The sequence below is a fragment of the Zingiber officinale genome, chromosome 3B (assembly GCF_018446385.1).
Source record: "Zingiber officinale cultivar Zhangliang chromosome 3B, Zo_v1.1, whole genome shotgun sequence".
NCBI classification, from domain to species: domain Eukaryota; kingdom Viridiplantae; phylum Streptophyta; class Magnoliopsida; order Zingiberales; family Zingiberaceae; genus Zingiber; species Zingiber officinale.
In genome coordinates, this window is record NC_055991.1 from 21,785,398 (window position 1) to 21,813,015 (window position 27,618).

A 27,618-nucleotide genomic window follows, 5' to 3' on the forward strand; every position below is an offset into this window, starting at 1 on the left:
TTCTGAAAGTCCGACCGACTATATGCTGGGAGACTTACACATGATAACTGGGGAGTTGAGTCCCGAAAATTCAATCGACTTTAGGGCCAATGGGTTGTATGCTGGGAGTCTTACATAGGAGAAGTGAGGAGCTGAGCTATGAAGGTTTGATAGATGTGAGGCTGACTAGCTGTATGCTCGAAGTCTTATATATGAGAAGTGGGAAACTGAGCTTTGAATATTCAACCGATGCGGAGACCGACCAGCTATATAGAGTAGAGAGTTGAGCCCATAAAGAATATGACTGCTTATATATATCTTGACTTTTAAATATCACCTCATCTCAATTTTAACTGTCATATCATCTTAACTATTAATCTATCATATCATCCTCACCACGTTGTATCGGTTTCCATTTGTAAATCATTTTGGTTCAAAATAATTGTGGATTAATAATAACTAAATATAAAAAATCATAAACAATAATTTTCTGCTCATGTTATTATTTTCTAAAAAAAGGAATGGGATAAGTGTTCTGTCATCTATGGCAATGTTGGAGAAAATTGAAAAGTCTAGGGGTGGAGTGATAATTTTGTAAACTGGCCGAGATGGAAGTGAAAGTTTTGATAATCGTTGGGGTAAAATAGAATTTCCTCTGAATAATACCATACGTCGGTCTGCTTCCTTCGTGATTACTTCGGGCGTTCCTGGTCCTCGTTCCTCTTTGATATCCGTGGCGGTTCTTTCGGTGCGTTCCTCTCTTGATCTCTGCAGCTTCTTAATCGATTTCTATTTGATTTGTTGTTGTTACAAGTCTCGCTCCAGGGTTCACCGTAGTCTTAATATTTTGTTTTGAGTGATTAACCCTAATTCAGAATCCTGATTACTATATTGCTCCATTTCTTCTTTTTGTGGATTCCCTTAATTTTTTTAGAGTAAAAAAATATGTTCTTTGTATGCTGGGTTTTTGATCGCTTGCTGGAATGTTAGCGTAGAATTTTATTTTTTGTTTGATATACAGTGCCGCTTTTGGGCTACGCTACTGTATCGGCTTCTTTTTTCCTGCTGGTTTTTTAGCTTCTAGTTCCTTTCCGCTATATTCTTGTAATTTTCTTGTGTTTGCTGCTCCAAATTAATTTGCCTGCCATGCTGTGAAGAAGGTTGGACATCTTAAATTGTTTCCCCCCATTCTTTGCAGTGCATGGCTGCTTCTATGCCTTGTTAATGCTATCGAACATAGTAAATTGATTTTTAACCTATTTTTCCTTCTTAAGGAAAGTCAATAGTTATGTGGATGCCATTACTGAGAAAAGTACGATACTCACACCATGTTTTTCTTCCTCTCAATATGCAAATGGAATTTTACATTTTGTAGCAAGAATATGAAACCTTCAACTACATATACAAAATTTCAGAGTGGCTTGCTAATCTGCTATTGAGGGAGCAGGTCCATTCTCGAGTTTTTTGTTGTTAAACTGATCTGATATATGTCATGCTTGCATGGTTTTAATATGATGCTATGATAAGCAGAAACTATCAGGTCTACCTGTCTCTATTTTCAGACTTCAGAATCTACTTTCATGCCATAGGTCCATAATGACATACGGAAAAGCTGTAACTTGTCCATCCTAACTATCTTGACTTAGATGCCATAAGACAACAATGATCTTCTCGTTTTCCGTATGGAAATGGAAATTATAGTTCTTTTACTCACTCTAATTGCATTCTGTCTTTTTATGTTGTTGCCATCCTGTTGAGTAATATAACTCTAACGACCGTCTATCAGTTCTTTCTGTTGCAGATTATTGTTGTTGACTAGCTGAGCAGAATGGTTTCCTTTGAGATGAATGATCGAAAAAGTATGGATTTCTTGCCTTTTAATATTCCACTTTGTTACTGGTGTTTTGCAGATAGTTCATATTGTTACTTGTTAGTGTCCCTGATCTGATCGCACAATATAGTAGGTTTTGATTCATCATTTTTTAATCTACTGACCTCGGTTTTCCTTGTCAGAGATTGGGCTAGGATTGACTGGATTTGGAATATTCTTCTCATTCTTGGGAATCATTTTCTTCTTTGACAAAGGTCTCTTAGCAATGGGAAATGTGAGTTCTATAATATTCCGGGTTACCTTTTTTTTTCTCTAAAGTGCATCTAACTGTTTGCTTCATGCTTTGATGAACTACCAGATTCTCTTTCTATCAGGTCTAATGTTGACCATTGGTCTCAAGTCCACTATGCAGTTCTTCACAAAGCCTAAGAATTACAAGGTTTGTTCATTGCTTCAAAATTTGCTTGCCATGTTTTGATGGACTGTCTGTTTGATTGTATTGTTTACTCATTTCATCTCTCATTTGATAGGGGACCATATCGTTTGGAGTCGGTTTCTTTTTTGTCCTAATTGGATGGCCTATTCTTGGCATGATCTTGGAGTCATACGGCTTCATTGTTCTCTTCAGGTGAGTGACTCTTTCCTTCGATAAGCAGGCAATTGATTTTTATTTAGCAAAAGAACTCAAGTTTCATTGTTGTATTTATTATTCAATACACCCACGTTTTCTTTGTAAACCTGAAACTGGTTGCTCTTTGTTCATCAGTAATACCTCATCGATCATTGATATTTTTCCTTCTTTGGTTTACTCTTCAGTGGCTTTTGGCCAACCCTTGCAGTCTTCTTGCAAAGGATTCCCATCTTTGGTTGGTTGTTCCAACAGCCATTTGTAACATCGGTAATGACATACATATCGCAAAAATTTTGAGTTCTTAGTTTGCTCCTCCAGATTTCATTTTTCTCTTCTTGCAGTTACTAGAACGATTTAGAGGCAGGCGAGTACCTGTGTAAGCTCTCAAGTAGCAGCTCCACAAATTAATACACGTGAAAATTATGGCTACTTGTTTGTAACTTTTGTCTCTAAACCAAAAATTTGCTATGTATATATTTGATATATTGTAATAACGTATTTATTTGTAATGTTTTTTTTTTCAAAGTTATGTTCAAGTGTTGCTCTGATTTATTGTCTGAAATAAATCATACCTCGATTCTTTAGCACAGCTAGAATCAAACAATATAATTTAAATATTTATTAATTGATGAGATCCAAATTAGTAGATGGAACAGACAAGAAAGAAAAAGAAAAACCTTTGCAACTAGAAAATGGATGCATGGAATGTATCTGAAATATATTAGTCATCCCCCTCCAGTTCCTTTAAGTAATCAAAAAATACCAATAAAGAAAACAAAAAGAATCCACCCGATGAACTTCCGCCACCACCTCCCTTGCCGCCGCCACCGCTGCCAAACCATGGAGGGAAACCTTGGCCCCCATCGTAAAGCTTCCGAGGTTTTGGGGTATCTGAAATGTAGATTGATTCAGTGGTTTCTTTCCAAAAGTGAAAGCAAGTAAATGATCGACCATATGTAGGAGGATAACATGGAAAGCAGTACTACTAAATGATCAAATGCACAAGCAAACTGTGACCTATTTAAATTTGGATCAGTTACTGCACTGCAAAATGTTTGTAGAATTTGATCAAAATCAGTTGTGCCACATGTAGACGTTAAAACACATTGTAGAAGTTAGGAAATGTACCCTTTGTGGGAGTAGTTGAGATGGTCGACGATCGACTTCTTGCAGTTTGCTTTTGAGTTTGAGTTGCAGCACAAGTTGTGTTCTGAAGCATATGGATTATGCATACAATTAATAGAACAGAAGAAAAGTAACGAAACCAGTAATTTTTTTTTTTTCAAAAATAATGGAAGTATTGAATGTGAAGAGGCAACTGCTTATCCTATATAGTGTGAGTCACGTGTTCATGTATCGCCTGGAACAAGCAAAACACATACCGAATTCACGACCCGCAGCCTTGCAGATGAAGCAAATTTCGTAGCAAATGTAAGACAACAATGCCTTTGACCAATCTGGCTAAATTGAAGTCTCCTTTTCTCTGTATGTGAATAAGAAAACAACAGTTTCAGTTCTCATGACGAAGAATAGTATCAGACTGAAATATAAGAAGAAAATTAATAAAAATCTCATACAAAGCTTAAGTAGATGGTATTTTGAAGCATAAAGGGAAATCAAAGTATTTGTTCCATTGAAGACAGACAAAAACCAGATTAGCACAGCATGGACCGACAATTTCTTCCCAAACTGTCCATATAAACAGATGGAGAAAATGGCAAACAGAAAGATCAAACAAAGTCATGCCAACAAAAGCATCACATCTTCTGAGTTCGAGCAAAACAAGAATTTTGAGTCCTCCACAATTCCTCCCTAAATTAGTTGAAACTTTCAGATTAGCACAGCATGGACTTACAATTTCTTCCCAAACTGCCCATATAAACAGATGGAGAAAATGGCAAACAGAAAGATCAAACAAAGCCATGCCAACAAAAGCATCACATCTTCTGAGTTCGAACAAAACAAGAATTTTGAGTCCTCCAAAATTCCTCCCTAGATTAGTTGAGAATTTGAGGTCCTCCAAAATTAGGCATCACATCTTCCGAGTTTAAGTACTAGTGCAACATTCTAGAGAAATGACAATTGGCTATGAAGATGATCCATTTCACATACCTACAAAAGCCAGATGGTATGCCACAATGGCTAAGCATAAGAAAACACGCTAATATCTCCATATAAATAAACTCTCATGATACCTAGTTGATTCAAACAAGTATCACCAAGTCTTAGTTGGCAAACTATATGTATTTGTACATGCTCAGAAATCAAAGTAGAACTTTTTAGCAGTGCTATAATTTTACCTAATAATCTCTGGGACGGAAGAAAAGCTGGCCATTGTGCTGTTGGTGCCGGTATTGTAATCAATGTTTGCATCACCATTTATTTAAATACCTACAAGTTTTAAGTTACATGCTGTTACAAAAGTAATCAACATAACGCCCATTGATACTGAAATCATATCTTCTTTTCCCATGAAACATTGCTAAAGAGCATATGTGATTTACTGCAATCTACACTCACAACTTGATGAAAAATTGCAAGTTTTTAGTCAGCTTTGACCTCGCACAGTGACAATCCAGAAAAATTAGGCTCCACAAACACAAACTAATTAGGCTACATTTCATACACGAGGGGAAGGATAACTAAGAGCCAAAAAAATACAAACATGAAACTTAAACAGAAAGTTTGAAAAAAAAAAAAACTCAACTTGCAGGATTTGCTAAGAACCTACAATTCAGCACCAACATGTTGAAAGAAGACAGATTATTGGTTTACCAATCTAAAATGAACCGATTCAGACTCCAATCTATTACTCATGAACATGAAACATCCTAGGTCATATAATAATACCCTGTGATATGAATCTGCAATGAACACATTATTTCATATGGAAAAAAAAAACAATTCTTAGGCTTTGATCATAGTCTCCGTTAATTCTTAGGCTTTGAGCTAAAAGGGTCTGACCGATTCGTCTCAAGCATACACAAACTATATCCCCAATGAATTCAATAAAACTATCAATGTCTGAGATTAGACAAAGAATTCAATAAAACCCTCAACATCAAGATTTTGGAAAATAAAGAAGCAGACGTACCAACCACCGATGCGTGCTTGTGACAATGAAAACTAGGGTTTTTCTTGTCCTCCACAAGCGTCCTGCTTCTTCCGCCCCTGCGGCCGTAGAAGAGGAGAGGCGCCGAGGAAAAGGAGGAATGGAGTGGTGATTAGCCGAGTTATTTATAACCTGCTCACGAGGAAAAAAAATTGAATTTAGTCTCACAATTAATTTATCCTTTTCATTTTACCCCTATAGTTTGAATTATTATATTTACGCTTACCTATATTAAACCAGTTGAATTATTTAATTTACTTTTTAAAAGCCTTTTATTATTTGAATCGTTCAGTTTCCTTCACAGTACGAAATGTCTCAATCTAATATTAAAATCGAGAATACGTTTAAGTATTTGTCACCTTCAGAATAATAATGTTCCAATAAATGCAATTAGTCGAGAGAATAAGGGCTAATTCATGCAAAGTTGGTCGATTCAAAAGTTGAAAATGATACATTTTGCTAAAAAAACTACAAATTAAAGGGAGCAAGTTGAACATATTACAATTTTCTCTAGTGACACAAATGGAACTCGTAAGTTTTATTGTTGAATAAAGATTTTGCTAAGTCTCGAGTTTGGACGCGCAATCACATCGATTTTGAGGTTGAGGATCATATGAACTCGGCTAGTGTCGTTTTGAGAAGGTAGTCGGACAGCAAGCCGTTCAACTTCTCCGAGGGGTGGACCGAGTCGAAGAAGGCATATCGGTTGGCATCGGGGCAGGTGTAAGGGGTCCATTTGTTGCACAGGAAGCTCACCTCCAACTCGCCTGTTCCACAGCATCCTTGCTCTGCATTCTCAAACCCTACATCATAACATTATCAATATTGTTCGAAATCACCGGTTTCGCAAACGGTAGCTAAATCTGATTGAACAATTGGGACTAAAGAATCCATCATTTGTGTCAAAGCAATTTGATACATAATTTTGTACCAAAAACTATAACATGAAAGTACACGTGAATAATATTTTATATATTAAATATATAAACTCAATTAGTTTTATTGATTATTTTTGAATGATCAATTTGGTCCTAAAATATTTTTCCATCAATCATCAGGATAAATTAAAAAGCACTCACAGCTAGTGGTTAAGAAGCCCAATATCTTTTTATTTGGGATCAAAACTCGACAAGCATATCCTCCCCTATATCTTGTTCACAAGCATTAATGTTTATTAACCAATCATAATTTACTTCCTCAATATTAGTCTAGAAACGGATTGATAGGGATGTTGAGACGGACGAATCGCCTTTGCCACATGTGAATAATATTTTATAATTTTTAAAACTGTATAATAAAAATAATTAATAATAATGATAAACATATTTTGATACAATGGGTGAATGAAAGAATGTTTTTAATTTTAATTGTCAAAATTTAAAATACAATTATTGTCTTTAATAAATTTAAAATTAATTTGTTTATATATATATATATAAACAGGTCTAGTCCAGAATTTCTGGATCAATCCTAGATCATTTATTGATAGAGTAGATTATATCTCACCTGTTAAATAGATAAGGTCCAACATATCCAATCGGACGAGGAGAGATTCTCTAGACTATAAATATTGGACCTAACTCCTGATCTAATGTTTACATTGGTGGAAAGTAATACCCCCACCTATCACCTATTCGTTTATCTTTAACTCAGATCCTCTAGTGCGTAAAATACTGATCAGAGATGGACCACTTTCTATCATTGGTAGAGAATGATGATCTCATATATATAATAAGTGGAGGTCATCACTCTCCACCATTAGTGGAGAATGACCCATCTTTAATCCGTATTTTATGGACTAAAAGATCCACGCTCAATTATCTTGGTCCAAAAGCGGATCTGGACAGACTGTCCAAAGGAAACACGGATCCTATCCGTAAATCCACCAATAACTATCAAGGACCATTATTTGATCCGTAAATGATGGACAAGCCCGTCTGGTCCAAAGGATCCGCCCCGGACCAGATGATCCCTGTCGATAATAATGCCTTTAATATTGATTGTGTGTTTTTTGAACGGTCGGTTCTGAGCTCAAAACTCACCGTATGATTGGGGGTTTTGGATGACGTCAGACACGAAATTGTACAGTGGCGCAAACCTCAGCCTCAGCCCCGGCAGCTCCCCGTCGAGTCTCGCCACCGCCGCCTCCAGCCTGTCGTTGAACCCCCTCGCCGCTGCGCTGTGCTCTTCCGAGCATCCGCCTCCACCGCCGGTGAGCCTCTCCAAGGGCAGGCAGCCGATGGGGGCCAGCCCCACGAAGACGATCTTGCGGGCCCCCAGCGCGTGCAACGCGGCCACGAACTCCGCCACCCCCGCCGCCAGGAACTCCCCGAACTCCCCCACCGTGAACTGCTTGCTCCGCTCGGTCGCCATCGGGAAGTAGTTCACAATGTAGTCGTTGGTCCCGATGCTGACCACGTACAGCGCCTCCCCCACGATCGCCTCCGCCTCCGCCGCCCCAAAATGCGCCGCCAGCCGGCTCTTGTACTCCCTGAACAATTCGACCTCCTCCATCAGCGGAATCACCGACTACCAATGAATCGATCAATTAAAAATCTCATTTTTATGAAGGAAAAAACCAAAAAGGAACGAGGGAAAGACGGATCATATTACGAGGAGCTGAGACGTGGCGGGGTCGAGGCCGGTGCCGGCGGAGGCGAAGGAGACGCCGGAGGCGAGGAGCTGGATGGGGAGCGAGGGGTCGAGGTAAGGCGGAACAGTGGGTGGTAGGCCGAGGGAGGCGGAGAGGAAGTCGGTGGAGAGGCGGCCGTTGCAGAAGCGTCCGGTAGAGATGTTGCCGGGGAAATCACGGCCGTAGGGGGGGAAGTTGGCCTTGAGTGGTGTGAGGAGGAAGTCGTTGTTGCCGGGGTCGACGGTGGAGTCGCCGAAGACGATGACTGCCGGAATGCGGCCGGCGGCGGAGCCGAGGAGGAAGAAGAGGACGAAGAGGCTGACAGCCATGGGCACGGTACGTGTTCTTTGTTGGACCAACAAATGCTATTGGAATCTTGTAGACCTGTCTTTTATATACAATTTGCATTCCTACGGAAGTAACAGAAGTTATAGGGATGGCAAAAAAAAATCAATTTAATTAAAAAATATTGCAATATCATAATTTAAAAACAACAAGTAACACAATCATATTGTAGACACAAAATTAAGGAGTTTGTTGTTTAGTGGGATTCTGTATGCACGTGAACCTTTGTCCTTTTAATGTGTTTCCTAGCCTAGATTTTTATGTGTTTCTACTTTCTTGTAGTATTTGAACTGCGATTGAAATCAAACAAATTAAATGGGTTAACTGTCAATATACAGACAACAATAACTCTAAAACACTCACGAGTTATATATTAAACAAAATAGATCAACCATTCAGCAGTACGTAACTGTAAGATCTTGTCTAAAAGTTGCCTAAAAGTTGATAAGATGGATATTGAAGTTTGACGTTCTTGTTAACCTCTGATAGACTTCATTCTAACATGTAATACAAACAGTGTCAGTATCGAGTCAGGGAAGAGATTCTGACGACAACCCTCCGACGCTCAAGGCAGTCTCCATCGAAACAAGAAAAAGAAGAAGCAACAAAAATTGTAGTACAACAGTAAATATCGCATGTAACGCATACCTTCGCCGATGCTTGGATCCTCTTTATATAGAGCTCCGGAAGCGTGCGTGCAGGCTCCCCAATGCGAGCACGCATCTCAAAGTCTTCCTCGAAAAGATGTGTCAGTAAAGTGTCTCTGACACATTACCTTAACGGGCCAAGCATATCTTTGAAGTGACAGTGGAAGTTTTCGTCGTACGATCCTCTGTCTGACCATGCTGTCAGCGACACTAGCTCCTAAAAGAATGTCAAAAGATATCCTGCTGTGTCTGTTATTTGGCCGAGCGGAATAGCTGCTCGGCCGGAATTCTGCTATCCATGTGCTGTCGCGCCGAGCAAGATAACCGCTCGACCGGAAGTCCACTGTCCAACTGTTGTTCGTTGTCGGACCGAGCGGGATAGCCGCTCGGCCGGAAGCCCACTGCCCACATGCTCTATTGATGGGCCGAGCGAGATAGTCGCTCGACGGGAAGTTCACTGTCTGCGTGCTCGGCTGATGTTGAGTCTGCTGCTAGGCCAAGCGGAGGAGCTGCTCGGCTCGGCTTCTGCGCGTCCCTTGAGTGTCGGTTTGATTAGTCCCTGTGTCGAAGACGGTGGGTCGATGCTTAATCCCCGGTCGGAGTACGATTCGCCCGACCGACCAACACCGTCCACCCGTTGACCGTCTTGACTGTGACTTCCTTTGACCTCCACCGTGGTAGCGAGGTGGGGCCTCTCATTGTCACCACATCACAAGCCTCCCCTTCAAATCTAGTCGAAGGAGGCTGTAGTCCGACTGACTGGACAATTGTGTGAGCAGATTCCCTTCCGATCAACCTTCATGATTGTGTGCCCTCCGATCAGGATAAGCCCGATCCTCGCTGATCGGCCTATGGAAGCTTGTCACTCGGGCATAAGTACGCTCCCTCGATCCGATCGGTATGACGAAGGTTTGCACTTGTAAAAATTCTCCTTGAGCTGTCTTGGGCGAGCGCGAGCCAAGTTGACATCACCCAGATTTCTTAAAATCGTGCAAATCCCCGCTCATTAAGGTTGAGCACGCTCCCATGCCGTCATTAAATGTGGACCTGTGGTGGCATGCCACGTGCCGCGCCCGCTGTCGCCGCACGCTCGATGTGACATACATGATGTGACGTTTGACGGTTCGAATTCAATGATGAAATCTTGGCCTGGGTTTCCGCGACCTAGATCGGACGACTCTGGTCGGCCGAGCCCGATCCTTATAAGCCCGCTATGCCGCTTCGTTCGCACACTTTCGCGTTCAAGTTCTCCGGCAGCCGTCTCCTTGTGCTCCTGTGTGATCCACTCTCCGGCGATCCTCCGTGCTTCTTCTCCGGCCATCTCTATTTTCCCGGTGACCTTTTCCCCGTAAGTCTTCTTCCCCTCGCGTCTTCCTCTGATCCTTTTCGACATTTCTTTTTGTTCCGACGACATTCCAACGATCTTTTTCCTCCTTCAATCGTATTTCTTTACCTTTTCGTTTGTTTCTGCGATGCCAAACTCTTCTCAGTCGTTTGCTCCTGTCCCTGGACTCTAGTACACATCCATGGAGTCTAAGTTTGATGGGGGCGACGCTGAGAGCCTGCACGATGCTTTTGAAATTCTTTTTGATCATCAGATCATTCTACCTTCTTCGTCTGATCGACCCAATTCCCCACCGACCGACTACCTTTGTTTCTTCCGAGACCAATTTATCGTCGGCCTGCGGTTTCCCCTTCATCCTTTTATTCCAGTAGTTTGTAAATATTTTCGCATTTCCCTTTCTCAACTTGTGCCGAACTCCTTTTCGGCTGTTGTGTGGAGTCATCATCCTAATCCGTCTGCACGACATTCCTCTTACCCTCGAATCTTTCATTATTTTTATTACCCTAAATTGTCCGATCCGGGGACCTTCCTCTTCCAGTCACGAGTCGGTTTGGTATTCTTCGACAAGATGTCAACCTCCAACAAGGACTAGAAAGAATATTTTTTCTTTATGCGTCTTCTCGAGCGGCCGGACTTCCCGATTAGTTGGCAGCTCGAAGTGGCGCCTTAGCCTCCTCTGAAAAGCTACAAGAGCCAATCGAATTACTTGCACGCAGCCTCCATGCTGTCCAGTCAGAAATATGACATCCATAGGCTGCTACTGGAGGGTGTCATGTACATTTTCGGCTTGAGTCTGATCCGCACCTGGCTGCCAACCAGCCTAGGTATGAAGCTCATTTAACTCTTCCTTTGATGCTAACTTATTTCTCTTTCTCTCTTGCAGCCAAAGTCATGATACGAGAACGCGTGGCCGGCAAGGCGAAGCTCAAGGACACCGCGATCGATGCGGTGACCGTTGAAGAATTGGCCGCGAACTGCAGCCGGTCGGCTCCCACGAAGATCCGCTCGGCCTGAGCGAGGAGACGTCCGTGCTGGTGGGCGAAGGCGAGGCCAGCCATGCGCCGAGCGGAGGAGCCGCCCCGGGTTCGCAGCCTCCAACCGAGCGACGGCCCATCATTCCCGTTGAGGAGTCATCGGGCTCGGTCTCCTCCGATGTGCCACTGAACATGCGCAAGAGGCGCCGAGCCGAACCTTCATCGTGTTCTGCCACTTCGAGGGCGCAGTCAGCTGAGTGGGTCGAAACTTCGACCCCATCTTCGGTTCAACAAACGGAGGCCTCCGTGTCGTCTGATCGGACGTCGTCCCTTGCCGATTTGCCACAAGGGACTCTAGCCGCGCCGCTGGTGGCCTTCATGCCACCGACTTCGAAGCCCTCAAAGGTTCAGAAGTCCCGTGTTCGTCCGACGATGGTGTCTCGCCCCTCGGGTCGGGCAACCTCGGCGCAGTCGGCCCCGAGCGACAAGTCGACCCCAAGCGGCAAGCGTCATATCACTGCGATCCTCCATTTGCCCACCGAAGAGTACAGCGAGCCGAGTGCCGCGTATCGAGGCCCTGAGCATCATATCATTATCCAAGGACCAGTCGCCAAGATCTGGGAGGACGCACGAGCCCGTGCGACGATGATGCCTCCGGGCTCCCTCGCGAACAGTCACACCCAAATGTCCACTGGAGTAAGTATTTTAATGTAAATTCATAATTTACCTCTACTCGGCACTTACGAACTCTTTTTTGCTTGTCCGCATAACTGGGTGGAGAGCCTAGCCATGTGCCGCAGACTCGCATTTTTTTGAGGAGGAAGTAAAACAACTCAAGGTGTCGAGCGGCCAATCCTCCGCCGCTCAGGAAAAGACAGACGTCGAGGTGGCCAGACTCCAAGCCGCTCTAGAGAAGAGCGATAAGTTGCTCGAGGCCGAACGAGCCAAGAGCGCTGGGCAGGCCACCATGCTGGAGCGACTGCATAAGCAGGTCACCACTTTCGATAATAAGATCGAGTCGGCGAATGCGAGGAAGAAACCGAGCCATCGCCGACCTCGACGAGAAGAATAAAGAGGCTCATGCTCTTGCTCAGAAGCTGAAGGAGGCCGAAGATTTCCTGATCGTCATGCAGAACAGCCGCTCGGCCGAAGAAAAGACCCTTCACGGCCAAATCGCCTCCAGAGATACAGCGCTAGCCATGGCCAAGGATGAGCTGGAGGCTTCCCGAGCGACCCTGAAGACCTATCAGGAGGCCGAGTCGAGTAGGTTTGAGGTTAGGAAGCAAGCATACATCCGCTCAGTCGAATTCTGTGACAAAGTTGTCGACCGGACCCTCCGACTATTCGACTTGGCTATCGACGGGACGATCGATTAGCTTCGTGAGGGAGGCCACCTGCCGGCTGATCTGACCATCAAGGCCATAAGCCAGGACAAGCTTACAGGCGCGCTGCCCGACGACGCCCTGGATTATCTCGAGTGAGGCAGAGCCCTGTAATCCGTAATCCCAAAGTTTTAATGCATGCTCGTCCGTTCGGACGACTTTTATTTCCTTGCATATTTTTTCGACTCCTTTGAGTTTGAAACGAACTCACGACCCTGTGACTCCGCTCGTCCACAGTTGGTCCACCTAGTCGATCGATCCACTTCAAATTTAGTGGCGCACTAGTTCTATGCACCGACGATCGGTTCTGGGGACGCTTTGAAGAGCAGTGCTGAACGATCACTGTATTTTGCAGACTTGGGCCTTTGAGTCGCCGCTGTTTATCTTCTCACTGAGCCAAGTGTTTAAGATCGTCGGTCAACCGTTGGCGGAGGCAGGGGTTTAACATCGCCGCTCGACGATTTGTTGTGGACTCGCGTTTAACGTCGCCGCTCGATGGTTCGTCGTAGACTCGGGTTTAAGGTCGCCGCTCAACCGCTAATAGAGACAAGAGTTTAACGTCGTCGCTCGACGGTTGGTGCAGACACGCGTTTAAGGTCGCGGCTCGACCGTTGCCGGAGACAAGAGTTTAACGTCGCCCGCTCGACGGTTTGAGGTAGACCCGCGTTTAACGTCGCCACTCAACGATCTGATGTGGGCATCAACCGTAGACACGCGTTTAAGATCGCCGCTCGACCGTCAGTAGAGACGAGGGTTTAACGTCGTCGCTCGACGATTTGATGTATACTAGAGCTTAAGGTAGCCACTCGACCATTGAGAAAGATGTACTTCAAGAGGCTTTTGCTCTCTTATTCAAATTTTACCCCGCGCTCGAGAGACATATAAGAAATACAGTACATAGTATTCACTCAAGCACCTCTCGTCCAGCCCTATAGGGTTGAAGATGGTTCGCGCTCCATGGCCTCTCGAGCTGCCTTCCCTCTTCGTCCTCCAAATAGTAGGTGCCCAAATGGAGCTTCTGCACGACCTTGAACGGTCCGACCCATGGTGCCTCGAGCTTGGCGACATCGCCGGCTGGCTTCACTTTCTTCCAGATGAGATCTCCGACCTAGAAGGACCTTGAGATCACTCTCCAGTTGTAGTTCTGTTTCATTCGTTGTCGGTACGCCGTTAGCCGAACTGCGACTTTTGCCCGCGCTTCGTCCACCAAGTCGAGCTCCATATGCCTCCGTTCGGCGTTCCCTTCATCGTAGAGTTGCACCCGATCAGACTCCACTCCGACCTCCACGGGGACCACTGCTTCGCTGCCATAGACTAATTGGAATGGCGTTACGCCGGTCGCCTCCTTCGGAGTTGTGCGGAGAGCCCACAACACACTGAAGAGCTCGTCGACCCAGCTGCCTCCCATGTGGTCGAGCCGAACGCGTAAGACTCTGAGGATCTCCCGATTGGCAACTTCGGCTTACCCGTTGCCTTGAAGGTAGACCATCGAGGTGAAGGCTTATTGGATGTCATAACCTTCACACCATTCCCTAAGCTCTTGACCGACGAATTGTCTTCCGTTGTTGGACATGAGTCGGCGTGAGATTCCGAACCGGCAAATAATATTTTGCTAGATAAATTTGGTGATCATCTGCTCGGTGATTCTTGCAAGTGGCTCGACCTCTACCCACTTCGAGAAGTAGTCCACCGCAACGAGCAGAAATTTACGCTGACCGATCGCCATGTGGAAATGTCCGACGATGTCTATGCCCCATTGGTTGAACGGACATGATACCGTGGATACTTTTATTTCCTTGGTCGGTCGGTGCAGCATGTTGTGATACCTTTGGCAGGACAGGCAGTTGGCCATCGTCCGAGCGGCATCCTCCTGGACGGTCGGCCAGAAATACCCGGCCAGGAGTATCTTACGGGCCAACGTGCGACCGCTCGGGTGACCTCAGCAAAAGCCTTGGTGCACCTCCTTCAGGATGTACTCGATGTCTTCTAATTTGACACACTTGAGGAGGGGCTTGGAGAAGGCTCTCTTGTAAAGCTGATCCCCGATTACGATGAACCGCCCGACCCTCTTCTTCAACAAGCGAGCTTCTTCCAGATTGGTAGGCACAGCTCCCGACCGCAAGAACTCTGTCAGGGCATTCCTCTAGTCGTTCGGGAATGTTATTCCCTCCATCCGATCGATGTGTGCCAAAAATGAGACTTGCTCGATTGACTAACCTATGACAATCGACGTCATCGAACTGGCTAGTTTCGCTAACTCATCCACCGCCTGATTCTCCGATCGGGGGATCTTCTGTATAACGACCTCCTGGAAGTTGGTTTTCAGCTTCTTGAAAGCCTCTGCACAGAGCCTCAGCCGTGTGTTGCTTATCTCGAAGGTCCCGGATAGTTGTTGGGCGGCGAGCCGAGTGGCCAAGTGGATGAGGACTTTGACCGCTCTCACGTGCCGAGCTGCTTGTAGGCCGGCTATTAGCGCCTCATATTCTACTTCGTTGTTAGTGGCTCGGTAGTCCAACCGAACAGACAGCTGCATTCGGTCCTCCCATGGTGAGATAAGCAATATGTCGATCCCGCTGCCTTGCCGAGTGGATAAGCCGTCCATATATATCTTTCATGTTGCTGCCGGTTTGTCACTCTAGACTTCTATGATGAAATCTGTCAAGGCTTGAGCTTTGAACGCCGCTCGGGGTTGATACTAAATGTCGAACTCACTAAGTTCTGTCGTCCACTCAATTAGTCGTCCGGACGCCTCTGGATTGAGGAGGACTATTCCTAAAGCGCTGTTAGTCATCACAATTATTGAGTGCGCTAGGAAGTACGGGCGGAGTCTCCGCGCGGCGAGTACTAACGCATAAGCTAACTTTTCGAGACCAGTATAGCGGGACTCAACATCTTTTAATACATGGCTCAAAAAATACACAGGCTACTGCTTTTGCCCGTTCTGCCTAACTAGAGCTGACCCGACCGCATGCTCATTAGATGACAAGTAGATTCAGAGCGGCTCACCTACAACCGGCTTGGCTAACACAGACAGTGAGTTTAAATACTCCTTCAACTCCTCCCGCACTCGGTCGCACTCGGCGTCCCATTGAAATTTTGTAGCTCGGCACAGTATCTTGAAGAATGACAAGCTCCGATCGGACGACTTGGATATGAACTTGGATAGCGCCGTGATCCGACCGATCAGCCTCTAAGCTTCCTTCAAATTCCGAGGCAGAGGCATGATCTGCAAAGCTTGGATCTTACTCGGATTGACTTCGATGCCCCGCTCAGTGACTATGTAGCCCATGAAGCGGTCACTCTTTGCGCTGAACAGACACTTGCTCGGGTTCAACTTTATTCCATATGTCCTCAGCATCCGACAAGTCTCGTTGATATCTGCGCATATGTCAATAGCTCAGAGGGATTTAATTAGTATGTCGTCGATGTATACCTCCATATTACGGCCGATTTGTCGTCGAAATACTTTGTTCATCAGCCTCTGGTAGGTGGCTCCAGCGTTCTTCAATCCGAGTGCATGACATTGTAGCAGTATGTTCCATCGACCGTAATGAAGCTGACCTTTTCTTGATCCTCCTGAGCGAACGACACTTGGTGATACCCTTGATAGGCGTCGAGCATGCAGATGAGCTCGCAGCCCACCGTCGAGTCCACCATTTGATCTATCCTAGGCAGAGGATAAAAGCTCTTTGGGCAGATCTTGTTAAGATCGCGGAAGTCGATATAGACCCGCCATTTGTTGCCCGGCTTGGAGACTAGCACAACATTAGCTAGCCAGCTTGGGAATTGGACCTCCCTGATATGGTCGGCCTCCAGTAGATTCTCTATCTCCACCCAGATGATCACGTTCTGCTCCGCGCTGAAATCCCTTTTCCTTTGTTTGACCGGCCGAGCGTCCGGTCGGACGTGAAGTTTGTGCTGAGCTACGCTCGGGGAGATGCCGGGCAGCTCATGTGTCGACCAGGCAACACTGTTGGGGTTGCAAACATAGTCCCATATTGAAAACACATGGGAAAGATCATGGGTTTATAAGAGAAAAGATATCTCCATTGGGATGAGGCCTTTTGGGGAGAGCCCAAGAGCAAAGCCATGAGGGTCTAGGCCCAAAGTGGACAATATCATGCTATTGTGGAGATATCTAAATTCTTTTCGATCATACAAGTGGTATCAGAGCCCGGACTGCCAGAAGGTTTAACCGCCGACTGTGCACAAGAGCTATGGTCTGATTGAGCCATGTGGGTACAATATTGACCTCGAACAAAGAAAGTGGGGGCTCCTATGTTCGGATCAGGAGGACCAGACACCAGGCAGGAAGTCTTAGTTGCGACTAGGCAAGGAAGTCCTAGTAGGTCGGGTGGACCGAGGGACAGGAAGACCTGGTGGGTCGAGGATCGAACGTGGGAAGTCTATGGTCCTTTGTTTGAGGGGGGATTGTTGGGGTTGCAAGGTTGCAAACATAGTCCCATATTGAAAACACATGGGAAAGATCATGGGTTTATAAGAGAAAAGATATCTCCATTGGGATGAGGCCTTTTGGGGAGAGCCCAAGAGCAAAGCCATGAGGGTCTAGGCCCAAAGTGGACAATATCATGCTATTGTGGAGATATCTAAATTCTTTTCGATCCTACAAACACATCGTGATTCTGTTTGAGGCAGGTGATCAGCTTTGCCTTCTTCTCCTCCTCCAGGTCAGCGGCGACGAAGGTTGTGGCTTCCGACCGACTCGGGTGGATTTGGAACTCCTTTTCCTCGTACACCAGAGTAGGAGGCTTCTCAGTGATAGCATTTTATCTCTAGCCGTGGAGTCTTCCGAGTGGCTTTTGCCTCGGTCTTAACCATCTCGACATAGCAACGCTGAGCGGCCAGTTGGTCGCCCTTAACCTCACCCACCTGGTCGTCCACTGGGAACTTTATTTTCTGACAGTAAGTTGACACTACTGCCCGGAACTCGTTGAGGGCCGGTCAGCCCAAAATAACGTTGTAGGCCGATGGCGCGTCCACTACTATGAAGTTGGTGGTTCGGGTCCTCCTCAACGACTCTTCTCCTAACGAGATGGCCAACCTTGCTTGGCAGATCGGCAAAACTTCGTTGCCTGTGAATCCGTAGAGCGGGATCGCCATGGATAGCAGCTCCCTTCGATCGATCTGCAGCTGATCAAACGCCTTCTTGAAAATAATGTTCACCAAACTCCCCGTGTCGACAAATGTCCAGTGAATGGTGTAGTTAGCGATCACCGCTCGGATGATCAAAGCATCATCATGAGGGATCTCTACACCTTCTAGATCGCTGCAACTGAAACTGATCTGAGACCTTTCGGCCTTTTCCTTGCTGCACCCCACGACATGGATCTCCAACCGCCGAGCGTATGACTTCCTGGCTCGGTTGGAGTCACCGTCGGTCGGCCCACCGACTATCATGCCTATCTCTCCTCGCGAATCATTATTCCTATTTTCTTCTTTCCGAGCGGATGGTCTATCTCGCTCAGTTGGGGCCTAGGAAGAATCAGTGTCTTCCCTCCGCTGATGTTGGTGATGGTGATGGCGTTCGGGCGCCCTTCTGTCGTCCTGACGCTCAGTGGATTTGCACCGTGGTCGTTGATCGGGCGAAGGTGATCGACGGCGGTATCCTCTCGGAGCCGGTACACTGACAATCGGTGTCAGTTCCCGGCAGTCCCGCGTGTTGTGCGTTGCCGACTGATGGAATGAACAAAACATAGACGTCTATATCTTGCCCTTCAACGCCTTAGGCCGACCGGACGCCACATGTTGTATTGCATGTGCCCTGGTCTCCTGGAGCGGCCGCGCTCCTTCAGCCCTCGACCCCTTGGGCGGCAGATGGCTGCTTGCCGGTCGGCACTCGGTCCGTGCCGTATTCTCGGTCGGCGCCTCCTTTCTTTATGCCGCCTGGGCTTCTTCCACATTAATATACTCGTTGGCCTTCTTAAGCATATGGTCGAAGTCCCTGGGCGACTTCCTGATGAGTGACCGGAAGAAATCTCCCTCTGCGAGCCCTTGGGTGAAGGCATTCATCATGGTCTCGGACGAGACCGAGGGGATGTCCATGACCACTTGATTGAAGCGCTGAATGTACGCTCGGAGCGTTTCCTTGGGCTCTTGCTTCAGGGCGAAGAGGTTGATGCTTGTCTTCTGGTAGCGTCGGCTGCTGGCGAAGTGGTGCTGGAACGCGGCTCGGAAATCCTTGAAGCTTCGTATCGAGCCGTCCGGCAACCTTCTGAACTAGCGCTGCGCCGATCCGGAGAGAGTCGTGAGGAAGACTCTGCACTTCACTCCGTCCATGTACTGGTGCATCATAACTTCATTATCGAACCGATCCAGATGATCATCGGGGTCGGCCGATCCGTTGTACGTCTCAATCATCAACGGGGTGTAGTGTCGGGACAGAGGGTCTTGTAAGATCTTATCTGAGAACTGCCTGTTGATCTGTTCGGGAGACGTGTTGCTTTGGGACGCTTTGTCTTTCTATGCGTCTCGAACGGGAGCATCGTCTGAAGACAATCCTCGCTCCTGATGCGCTTGGGTTTATCTCCGAGGGGGTTTGGAACATAGCTCGATGGAAGGGGATCGGCGCGGGCGACGCTTCCCCCTGGGTGCCGATCGACCTTCGGTCTACCCCAATACGAAGAGTTGACCCGCACGTTTGTTGGCCGCAGATCTTCTTGCCTCGCTCGTCTGTCGATCGCCGATGTTGCAGGCTGTGGCGCTAGCCGATCAGCTAGCGCCTGTTGTTATTGTTGCTCGATCATTTTCGCTGCTTGTGCTTGCATGAGCATCTCCAGCTCCTCCTGAGTGAGCGCCACGGTAGTTAGTCGTCCATCGTCTTCCATCTTCTCGGCTCGGATTCAGGTGACGTTCCTACAGACGAGGCCAAATATGATCCTGTCCGAAAGTCGATGAGATAGATGCTAGGGATGTGACACTCCTGTTGACCTCCGATGGACTTTGCTCCGACCTGCAACACAAGTAGCATCAGTGCCGAGCCAGGGAAGGGGTCCCCGACGATGACCCTCCGACGCTCAAGTCAGTCTCCGACGAAACAAGAAGAAGAAGCAACGAAAATTGTAGCGCAACAGTAAATATCGTATGTAACGCATACCTACGCCAATTCTTGGACCCCCTTTATATAGAGCTCCGGAAGCACACGTGCACACTTCCCAAGGCAAGCACGCATCTCAAAGTCTTCCCTAAAAAGACGTGTCAATAAAGTGTCTCTGATATATTACTTTAACGGGCCGAGCATATCTTTGAAGTGACAATGGAAGCTTCCGCTGTACGATCCTCTGTCTGACCATGTTGCCTGTCAACGGTACTAGCTACCAAAAGGATGTCAAAAGATATCCTATTGTGTCTGTTGCTTGGCCGAGCGAAATAGTCGCTCGACCGGAATTTTGCTATCCATGTATTGTCTGCTGTCGCGTCGAGCGGGATAGCCGCTCGGCAGGAAGTCCACTGTCCAACTGTTGCCCGTCGTCGGGCTGAGCGGGATGGCCGCTCGGCCGGAAGTCCACTGTCCAACTGTTCTCTGTTGTCGGGCCGAGCGGGATAGCCGCTCGGCCGGAAGCCCACTGTCCACATGCTCTATTAATGGGTCGAGCGGGATAGCCGCTCGAAGGGAAGTTCACTGTCTGCGTACTCGGCTGATGTCGAGTCTGCTGCTAGGCCAAGCGGAGGAGCCGCTCGACTCGGCTTCTGCGCGTCCCTTGAGCGTCGGTTTGATTACTCCCTGTGTTGAAGACGGTGGATCGGTGCTTAATCCCCCGGTCAGAGTATGATTTGCCCGACCGGCCAACACTCACCCGTTGATCGTCTTGACTGTGACTTCCTTTGACCGCCACCATGACAGCGGAGTGGAGCCCCTCATCGTCACCACTGTGCATGATCAATTCATCACTGTCTCAACATCTTAAAAATTTATTGATTCAATCTACTAAAAATTAATGGAACTACATCGACGATCAATGGAGTTGCTATATGGCTTTTTGTTTTGCCATTTTAACACCACTGATGCATTGATGTTGATATAGTCTTCAAGCTAAAGCAAGATTAAAAGATGTTCCAACAGTTTTAATTAATATGATAGTTCCATCAAACTAGCAAGTGTTCTTTTTATGATTTTTTATTGTCATGTATCTATCTATCTGCGCTTCACAAAAATTAGAAACTGAGAGACCAAATGTCATAAACACTCATCTACATTGTATTGATTTCATTGGACCCATTCCACAATTGCAATAGATCACTAAAAGCAACAGCTAAACTCAGGTAGCCTAAAAACGATAATAATTTAGCTTGTCAAATTTTAAAAGTCTAAGTGGCATGATATTCAATATCAAAAAGGCAAACTAGTTACACATCATATAGAATATAGTCTATAATATTGTTGCCTGTCATTGTTTTTTTTATCAGTAAATAATGAGAGCATTGATAATTGAATAGCAGCTTTGAAGTATCACTTACATAAATTAGATATAATGGAAACAAGATGGTCAGGTAGCTGATGCATAGCCATAGCAGAGCTTGAAGTATATGATCGAGAAAGGGTGCGTGGTTCGCCAAGCATGAATAGAATATTGATGAGAGAAGTTGGTGATAGCCTTGATGAACTCTTCAGACGAGTCTTGATCCATGATTCAAGACGAAGCAATTCTTACTCTCGGGCAATGTTGCAACGGTTAGACCCTTCAAGCGGTTAACTAGGCATCTAAGGGCCCTTCAAGCTACAGCAAGATTAAAAGATGTTCCAACAGTTTTAATTAATATGATAGTTCCATCAAACTAGCATGTCTTCTTGTTATGATTTATTATTGTCATGTATCTATCTGTGCTTCACAAAAATTAGAAACTGAGAGACCAACTGTCATAGACACTCATCTACATTGTACTAATTTCATTGGGCTCATTCAACAATTGCAATAGCTCACTAAAAGCAACAGCTAAACTCAAAGTGATTTGATATTCAGTATCAAAAAGGCAAACTAGTTAAACATAATATCAAATATAGTCTATAATGTTCTGTCATTGTTTTTTTGATCAGTAATGAGACAGCATTGATAATTTAACAGCAGTTTTAAATTATCACTTACAGAAATTGGATGTAATGGAAACAAGATGGTTGGGTAGCTGATGCATAGCCATAGCAGAGCTAGCAGTATATGATCGAGAAAGGGTACATGGTTCGCCAAGCATGAATAGAATATTGATGAGAGAAGTTGGTGATGGCCTTCTTGATGAACTCTTCAGACGAGTCTTGATCCATGATTCAAGATGAAGCAATTCTTAGTGGTGATAGAATGAACAACACTAGGATCAGCCTGTAAAATGAAAGAATCTTAGATGATGATAAAAACTTGGCATATTTGGAGAAAGAAGTGGAAGAACAGAAGGGAGAAAATAAATGAAAATGTGTTCTTTTTGTCTACTAAAATATTTGAGCAGAAGGTGATCATTAATCTTCTTTTTGCCTGTTTCTTTAGGGAGGAAAAGTCAAGGGAAGGAATTTTATTTTTATTATTATTACAGATTTGCTGGTTCTTGGTCTGCCTTTGAGCTGATAAATTTTAGGAAAGAAGAAATCATAGTTTCTCTACTCTTCTGTTCCTTACAAGTAAATAAGAGAAAGAACTCCTTTCAGTTTTCATCTTCTAATTCCATGGATGCAAAGGCAAAACAGATCATAGTGATTACCTTGAATTCACCATGAATACCAGCTTATTCAAGAAAAGGAGGTCCAGCTTCCCCCAACTCAAATAACACAGTCCTGTCAGCCATACTATGAGACCAGAAAATAGGTGTCTGCAACAAATCTCATACAATGAAGGGACATAAGTGAATAAAAAAGGACTTGAAAATAGTGCATAATTTCACTAGTTTTTGATAATGTTTGTTCTCAATTTCTCATAGTTATCGAATATTTCTATATAAGGAGATGAATCTGGAACCAAAGTGACTACAAGTTGATCAACATGAAATTTAAAAGATAAATGCAATCAACAGAGAACTTAGACAATCTTTGTTATACTAGTTGGCATAATCTTTCGCCCCAGTGATTATTTACTGAACATCTAAAATCATTGTCAGCATGATTCTTCATCTGTTTTGACAAGCGAAGCTGAAAAGTCAGGAATGAGTAAACGCCCAACTTTAGAATGCAATTACATCAGCAATACATATAATAAAAGTTCAAGAAATTTTCTTTCAGCCCACAAAAGGAAAATCTTGTAAACTAGAGACTCATCCGAAATTGATTCTTCAAAAAGTTAAAAATTACAAATTTTAGGAGTATGTCTTCACTTGTGAAGCTCAACATGGATGACTGAGGAGATATAACAATTACATATAGATCAAAACTTTTTTTAGCAGGTTCATACAGACCAAGAATTACAATTACAATTCGGCAGCAAAAAAATCACACTGAAAGCACCCTAATTTTCACAAAATCTGAATGCCGAGCTAGTTAAACAATTATACCGCTCTTAATAGAACATAGAATGAGGTAAAATGCCAACAAAACAACTGTTTTTTTCGTCGATACAATACAGAAAAAGTAGTTGAAAGCGTATGGAAAATACCGATATAGATTAAAGGCGGAAACCCATAACAAAGTTAGTCCAATTGCATCAGCACGAAGTTGTTCCCTTTCCATTGATCTGCATAACCTTTTTGCATAAAATCAAATGCTCAAGCATAGAAGGGAAGGTGGTACAGTTGCAGGAGACGGTAGAGCGAGAGGGCGGAAGGGACGGACCGCTTGGCAAGCTTGAATTCGGGAACGGAGAAGAAGGAGCGGAATGGGCTCGTTGGTTAATCCGGAATCGCACAACCCGTGCATCCAGAGGACGAAGCTACGCGTCGCCATTGGATCCGAGCGCGGAAGCACGAAAGACGTAAAAGGAGGGCTGCAATGCTGGAGAATGGCGCCGAAGGAGGAGACGGCGACGACTAGAACAATGGGCCGGAGTTGCATTGACTTGTATTAAGCCCAACGCAATTCGATCCAATTAATAAGAGGCCCAATTTTAAAATAAGGCCTAATTTAAAAAATAAACCCCATAATTTTACAATGTATATCATTCTATTTTTTTTTTTAATTTTAACTTCAAGAAACATACTTTACACTTTGAATTATACACAATATTCTATTGAGTTCTATAGATGTTTTATACTTACACTTTAAAGTATCCACATAATATTATTACCTTTATTTTTTTTTTGATAATTTAGGATTAATTTTAAAGGTAAACAATCTTTTCTACCAATTTATCTATCTGATAAATTTGAAACATTTAAAATATTTGCCTGATTTAAGCTTTATTACCTTCATTTATTGAACCTTAGAAAAGGCCACCTCTGAATTAAATATAAAGCATGTGTGCATGGAGATCTACAAAACTTGCACACATAGAAACTCCCATGGGAGATTGGAGGTGTCTTGTCTTTGTCTTCACAAGGAGACAAACTAAAGCAAGCAAAAAATAATGAAGGAGACTAAGTTGACATGCATGATTGAAACATGGGATATCTCTTCACCTTTATATATATCCCTTCTCTCCTTTTCACTCCACCACCAACCTCAACATGACACAATCAAGAGACTCCAAGCAAAGCAAAGCAATATAATTAAAGAGAGTCCCCTTTTCCCTAACGCACTCATCCTCCCCACTATGCACAGCAAGTTCATATAGACTACCTAAAAAGCCCCATTAATCTTTAAATATATAAGAATGTGTGAGTTTGTATATATGTTCTTTCACTGTGAATCTACAACTTAATCCTTCCATTTGGATCATCCTAATCCAACTGCTAAGTAGCAACAAGTGCATGCATGAGATGAGGAAATCCTGAAGAGATGTTTGGTGAGAGCAAAACATGGATGTTTCTTTGTCCACCACTATGGCATAGCAACTTATTATTATTTGATAAATATGACTTTGTTTTCTAGGTACACACATTCTGGATCATGCTCCCAAAGCCCTCTAAAGTCACGACATGAAGATTCTTTCTCTCTTTCTTTCTTCTACTTCTTCTCTTCCATTGGGAGATGTGTAAGTGCAAAAGTATTGGTTTGGTGTTATCTAAGTGGGGAATATTGCAGTGGCTATGCATGCATGCATGCGCAATTAAGTTTTGCATGAACCACTGTGCAGTAATTATTCATTCGAAATATATTTTGTGTAAAGAAATGGCAGATAGTTGGCTTAGTTCTGAACATGTAGGTTCGTACCTCAACTTGCATGATTATAATTATTAATATTGCCCCTCACATGAACTTCTCTGCTTCCCATTTGCATGCCTGCTGATTTTATGCCTTATATAAAACCCTAGAAAGCAGCACTTCTCCAGTTCCAGTACATGCCATACTCTCTTTTTTTCTCTTCTTCTTTGTATATATATCACCATTCTCCTGTTTCTATCTTAATTTACAGCACAGACAGTTTGCTCCTTTCAGAGCTTTCAACTAGAAGAAACTCTTCATGAAATGAAGAAAGAGAGTTATCTATCTATCTATTTATCTATTTAGATATTGATTGAGTAAGCTGAAGATGTAAGCAGCGATATTGGTGAGGTTCAATCCGAAGATTGACTTACAAACAATGGTAAGCCCTTCTCAGATTGAGCCGCGCCAATATCACTATACTTGGACACGTCTTCTCTTCATTCATTTGTCTCTTTAAGATTCCATATTTACTTGATTACAGTACTTAGTTAAAGTTAGTGTTTATTGCTTCAGACATAATTAGATCATTAGCTTTGATCATGGTATTGGTTAATATGACAGAAGAAGAGGAAGGAATACTGCACTTTTGATCAGAAAAGGAAGGTATAGTTCATTTTGAATTCCAGCAACTTAGGTATGGCTTAACTTTTCTGATTTTTATTTATTTATTTTCAATTATATAGGAAGCAATAGTTCATTTTCAGAATCGTGATTGTGCTAACTTACAGATAGACTAGAATCAACTCTGCCACAATCTCCATTCTTGTGCTTCTCATCCAAACATGTTCTTTTGAACCAGCTCGTGAACTTCAAGGGGAGGAAAAGATAAATTTTCAGGTCTGGAAAATCAAAAAAGGAAGTGGAAAGCTTTGCAAATTCAATAGAAATGAAGAATACGCACAAACGATAATATAGTTTGTAGAACCTCAGATCCTGTGTTGGTTCGTTGCTGATCTCCTATTTCTCCTTTTTTTTTTTGTTGATTCTTGATTAGGAGAAACGTGCCTGATAAAATGGAGCTGCACAAGAAGAAGAAAGGGTAAAAGAAAAACAAGCACTGCTTATATAATAAACACGTACCCATACGATGAACCGATTACAGAAGCAATCCAGTTAGTAATTACTGAATATTGAGACATAATAATAACTAAGAGATGCGTCTTCTCAAAAGCAACCAAGAAGTAAGGAAGTCTTGCATAGTCAGTGAAACAACAACAGATCGACATAAAGGTCCTCACATGAAACAACAACAGATGGTCAGTGAAACAACTAAGAGATTGTATTACTAGTAATATGTAGGTATTTTAAATTGACATGAAGGTCCTCACATGAAATAATGGTTTAGAATTTAACTGAGAACAATGGCAACATTTCATAGTGGAGAGGTTGAAAAATTATTCCATTAGGTAGATTAGAATGATGAGATATCTGAGTGAGCACTACAGATATAAGTAAATGACCTCAATCAAGCAATTATATAACACTACTCCTTCGAAATTTTCACATGGTTTGATGGAATTTAAGTATATGTAGGAGTTCAGTAAATCAAAATTGGCTTCTTCCTTATATAAGTAAACCCTAGCTAATACCTAGAAAACTTTACAGAACCCTACCATTTTCCCCTTCTTAAGATCGTATGTTGGTGCTAATCAAGAGTAATTGTAGCCTCCAACTAAAGTGGTGTACAAAAACTCAGTCTCAAGCCTAAGTCGCGGATTTTTTTTGACTAAAATAGATAACAATCACCCCACCAATTTTCAGCACTCTGTATTTAAATTTACTGAATGTTTCTAGCTCAGCGAGTATTTACGAAAATGGAGGTCTGCAGTAGTTAAATTGTTGTTTCAAATCCAGGGGAAAACACTGAAGTGATAATGTACTCAGTTGAGCTATGAATTGAACAAGAAGTGAAGCACTTGAATGAGGTTTACATCGATCCACAATGAGGCAAACGTTTATACGAACAAACTAATGGACAACCAGTTGCAGTGCAGACCTGATCTCCGTCATTGATCCCAAGTCCGTAGAAGAGCATTGTCATCTGTTAACTTAGTGTTCATCCTAAGATAATTGAGGCCGGTCATAGCCAAAAGGAACACAAAAAGCCCTAAATTACGATACGGAAAACAAGGAGCCTAAAAGATCCATTTTCAATACAATAAAGGAACCCTAGGAGATGAGTCACTCAATCGATCGAACATACCAGGGAATGGCGTCGCTTCCATCCTCGGAGAACTGGCCGAAGAGATCCTCGACAGCGTCCTTGATTTCCCTAACGGAGCCATCTTATCGACCTCCACATCCGCACAAACTCCAAACTTGATCGACCAAATTAGCCAAAAGAAAAAAAACAAATCAAGAAACTTGCTCGACCTGCTTCTCCGGAGGAATCGGACGGCAAATCCGGAAGAGGGGGAGGCGGCGCCGCCGGCGGAGCATTGCGGAGGTATCCGCGGCATGACCGGCTCTTACGGGAAGAAATAGTACGTTCTACGTTGACATTGTCGC

General features: G+C 44.0%; 3 protein-coding genes and 1 long non-coding RNA gene across 8 annotated transcripts; 2 read left to right on the top strand and 2 right to left on the bottom strand.

Annotated features, from left to right (window-relative positions):
• Positions 1–631: 631 nt before the first annotated feature.
• On the top strand, positions 632–2,887 carry LOC122056148 (vesicle transport protein GOT1-like). 2 transcript variants are annotated; one of them, XM_042617959.1, is made up of 7 exons: positions 632–727; positions 1,781–1,838; positions 1,993–2,084; positions 2,169–2,249; positions 2,341–2,438; positions 2,627–2,708; positions 2,783–2,887. In XM_042617959.1, exons 2-7 carry the CDS (start codon positions 1,808–1,810, stop codon positions 2,819–2,821), a joined length of 423 nt encoding a protein of 140 aa, XP_042473893.1. In that variant the 5' UTR covers positions 632–727; positions 1,781–1,807; the 3' UTR covers positions 2,822–2,887. The 2 variants fall into 2 exon arrangements, with proteins under 2 accessions (XP_042473893.1, XP_042473892.1); XM_042617958.1 differs by having other exon boundaries at positions 639–727; positions 1,766–1,838.
• Positions 2,888–3,080: 193 nt separating this feature from the next.
• On the bottom strand, positions 3,081–5,829 carry LOC122056147 (protein FERTILITY RESTORER RF2, mitochondrial-like). Its single transcript, XM_042617957.1, has 5 exons — positions 5,536–5,829; positions 4,742–4,832; positions 3,824–3,924; positions 3,570–3,651; positions 3,081–3,332 (listed from the first exon to the last, which is right to left on the bottom strand). Exons 2-5 carry the CDS (start codon positions 4,818–4,820, stop codon positions 3,163–3,165), a joined length of 432 nt encoding a protein of 143 aa, XP_042473891.1. The 5' UTR covers positions 4,821–4,832; positions 5,536–5,829; the 3' UTR covers positions 3,081–3,162.
• A 154-nt stretch (positions 5,830–5,983) lies between these two features.
• On the bottom strand, positions 5,984–27,605 carry LOC122056146 (GDSL esterase/lipase At2g42990-like). 4 transcript variants are annotated; one of them, XM_042617954.1, is made up of 11 exons: positions 27,314–27,605; positions 26,012–26,129; positions 25,837–25,917; positions 23,641–23,862; positions 23,465–23,542; positions 22,581–22,688; positions 21,980–22,207; positions 21,354–21,613; positions 8,167–8,595; positions 7,596–8,082; positions 5,984–6,356 (listed from the first exon to the last, which is right to left on the bottom strand). In XM_042617954.1, the coding sequence occupies exons 9-11, from the start codon at positions 8,512–8,514 to the stop codon at positions 6,163–6,165; spliced, it is 1,029 nt and encodes a 342-aa protein (XP_042473888.1). In that variant the 5' UTR covers positions 8,515–8,595; positions 21,354–21,613; positions 21,980–22,207; positions 22,581–22,688; positions 23,465–23,542; positions 23,641–23,862; positions 25,837–25,917; positions 26,012–26,129; positions 27,314–27,605; the 3' UTR covers positions 5,984–6,162. The 4 variants fall into 4 exon arrangements, with proteins under 4 accessions (XP_042473888.1, XP_042473890.1, XP_042473889.1 ...); XM_042617956.1 differs by lacking the exons at positions 23,465–23,542; positions 23,641–23,862 and having other exon boundaries at positions 25,837–25,949; positions 26,036–26,129; XM_042617955.1 differs by lacking the exons at positions 23,465–23,542; positions 23,641–23,862 and having other exon boundaries at positions 22,581–22,653.
• On the top strand, positions 25,359–25,958 carry LOC122056149. The gene is made up of 2 exons (XR_006133040.1): positions 25,359–25,489; positions 25,672–25,958. It is a non-coding gene; the product is annotated as an uncharacterized LOC122056149 (long non-coding RNA).
• Positions 27,606–27,618: the final 13 nt, after the last annotated feature.

What these genes read in the sequence shown, in the direction of transcription:
- LOC122056147 (XM_042617957.1), bottom strand. Translation starts at nt 4,820, where the DNA reads ATGGTGATGCAAACATTGATTACAATACCGGCACCAACAGCACAATGG. An exon ending in TCCGTCCCAGAGATTATTAG is followed by an intron (nt 3,925 to 4,741) that starts GTAAAATTATAG and finishes ATTCACATACAG; the next exon opens with AGAAAAGGAGACTTCAATTT. An exon ending in GGCTGCGGGTCGTGAATTCG is followed by an intron (nt 3,652 to 3,823) that starts GTATGTGTTTTG and finishes CATATGCTTCAG; the next exon opens with AACACAACTTGTGCTGCAAC.
- LOC122056146 (XM_042617956.1), bottom strand. Translation starts at nt 8,514, where the DNA reads ATGGCTGTCAGCCTCTTCGTCCTCTTCTTCCTCCTCGGCTCCGCCGCC. An exon ending in CCGCCACGTCTCAGCTCCTC is followed by an intron (nt 8,083 to 8,166) that starts GTAATATGATCC and finishes ATTCATTGGTAG; the next exon opens with TCGGTGATTCCGCTGATGGA. An exon ending in CCAAAACCCCCAATCATACG is followed by an intron (nt 6,357 to 7,595) that starts GTGAGTTTTGAG and finishes GTTATGATGTAG; the next exon opens with GGTTTGAGAATGCAGAGCAA.
- LOC122056148 (XM_042617959.1), top strand. Translation starts at nt 1,808, where the DNA reads ATGGTTTCCTTTGAGATGAATGATCGAAAAA. An exon ending in TGAGATGAATGATCGAAAAA is followed by an intron (nt 1,839 to 1,992) that starts GTATGGATTTCT and finishes TTTCCTTGTCAG; the next exon opens with AGATTGGGCTAGGATTGACT. An exon ending in AACAGCCATTTGTAACATCG is followed by an intron (nt 2,709 to 2,782) that starts GTAATGACATAC and finishes CTCTTCTTGCAG; the next exon opens with TTACTAGAACGATTTAGAGG.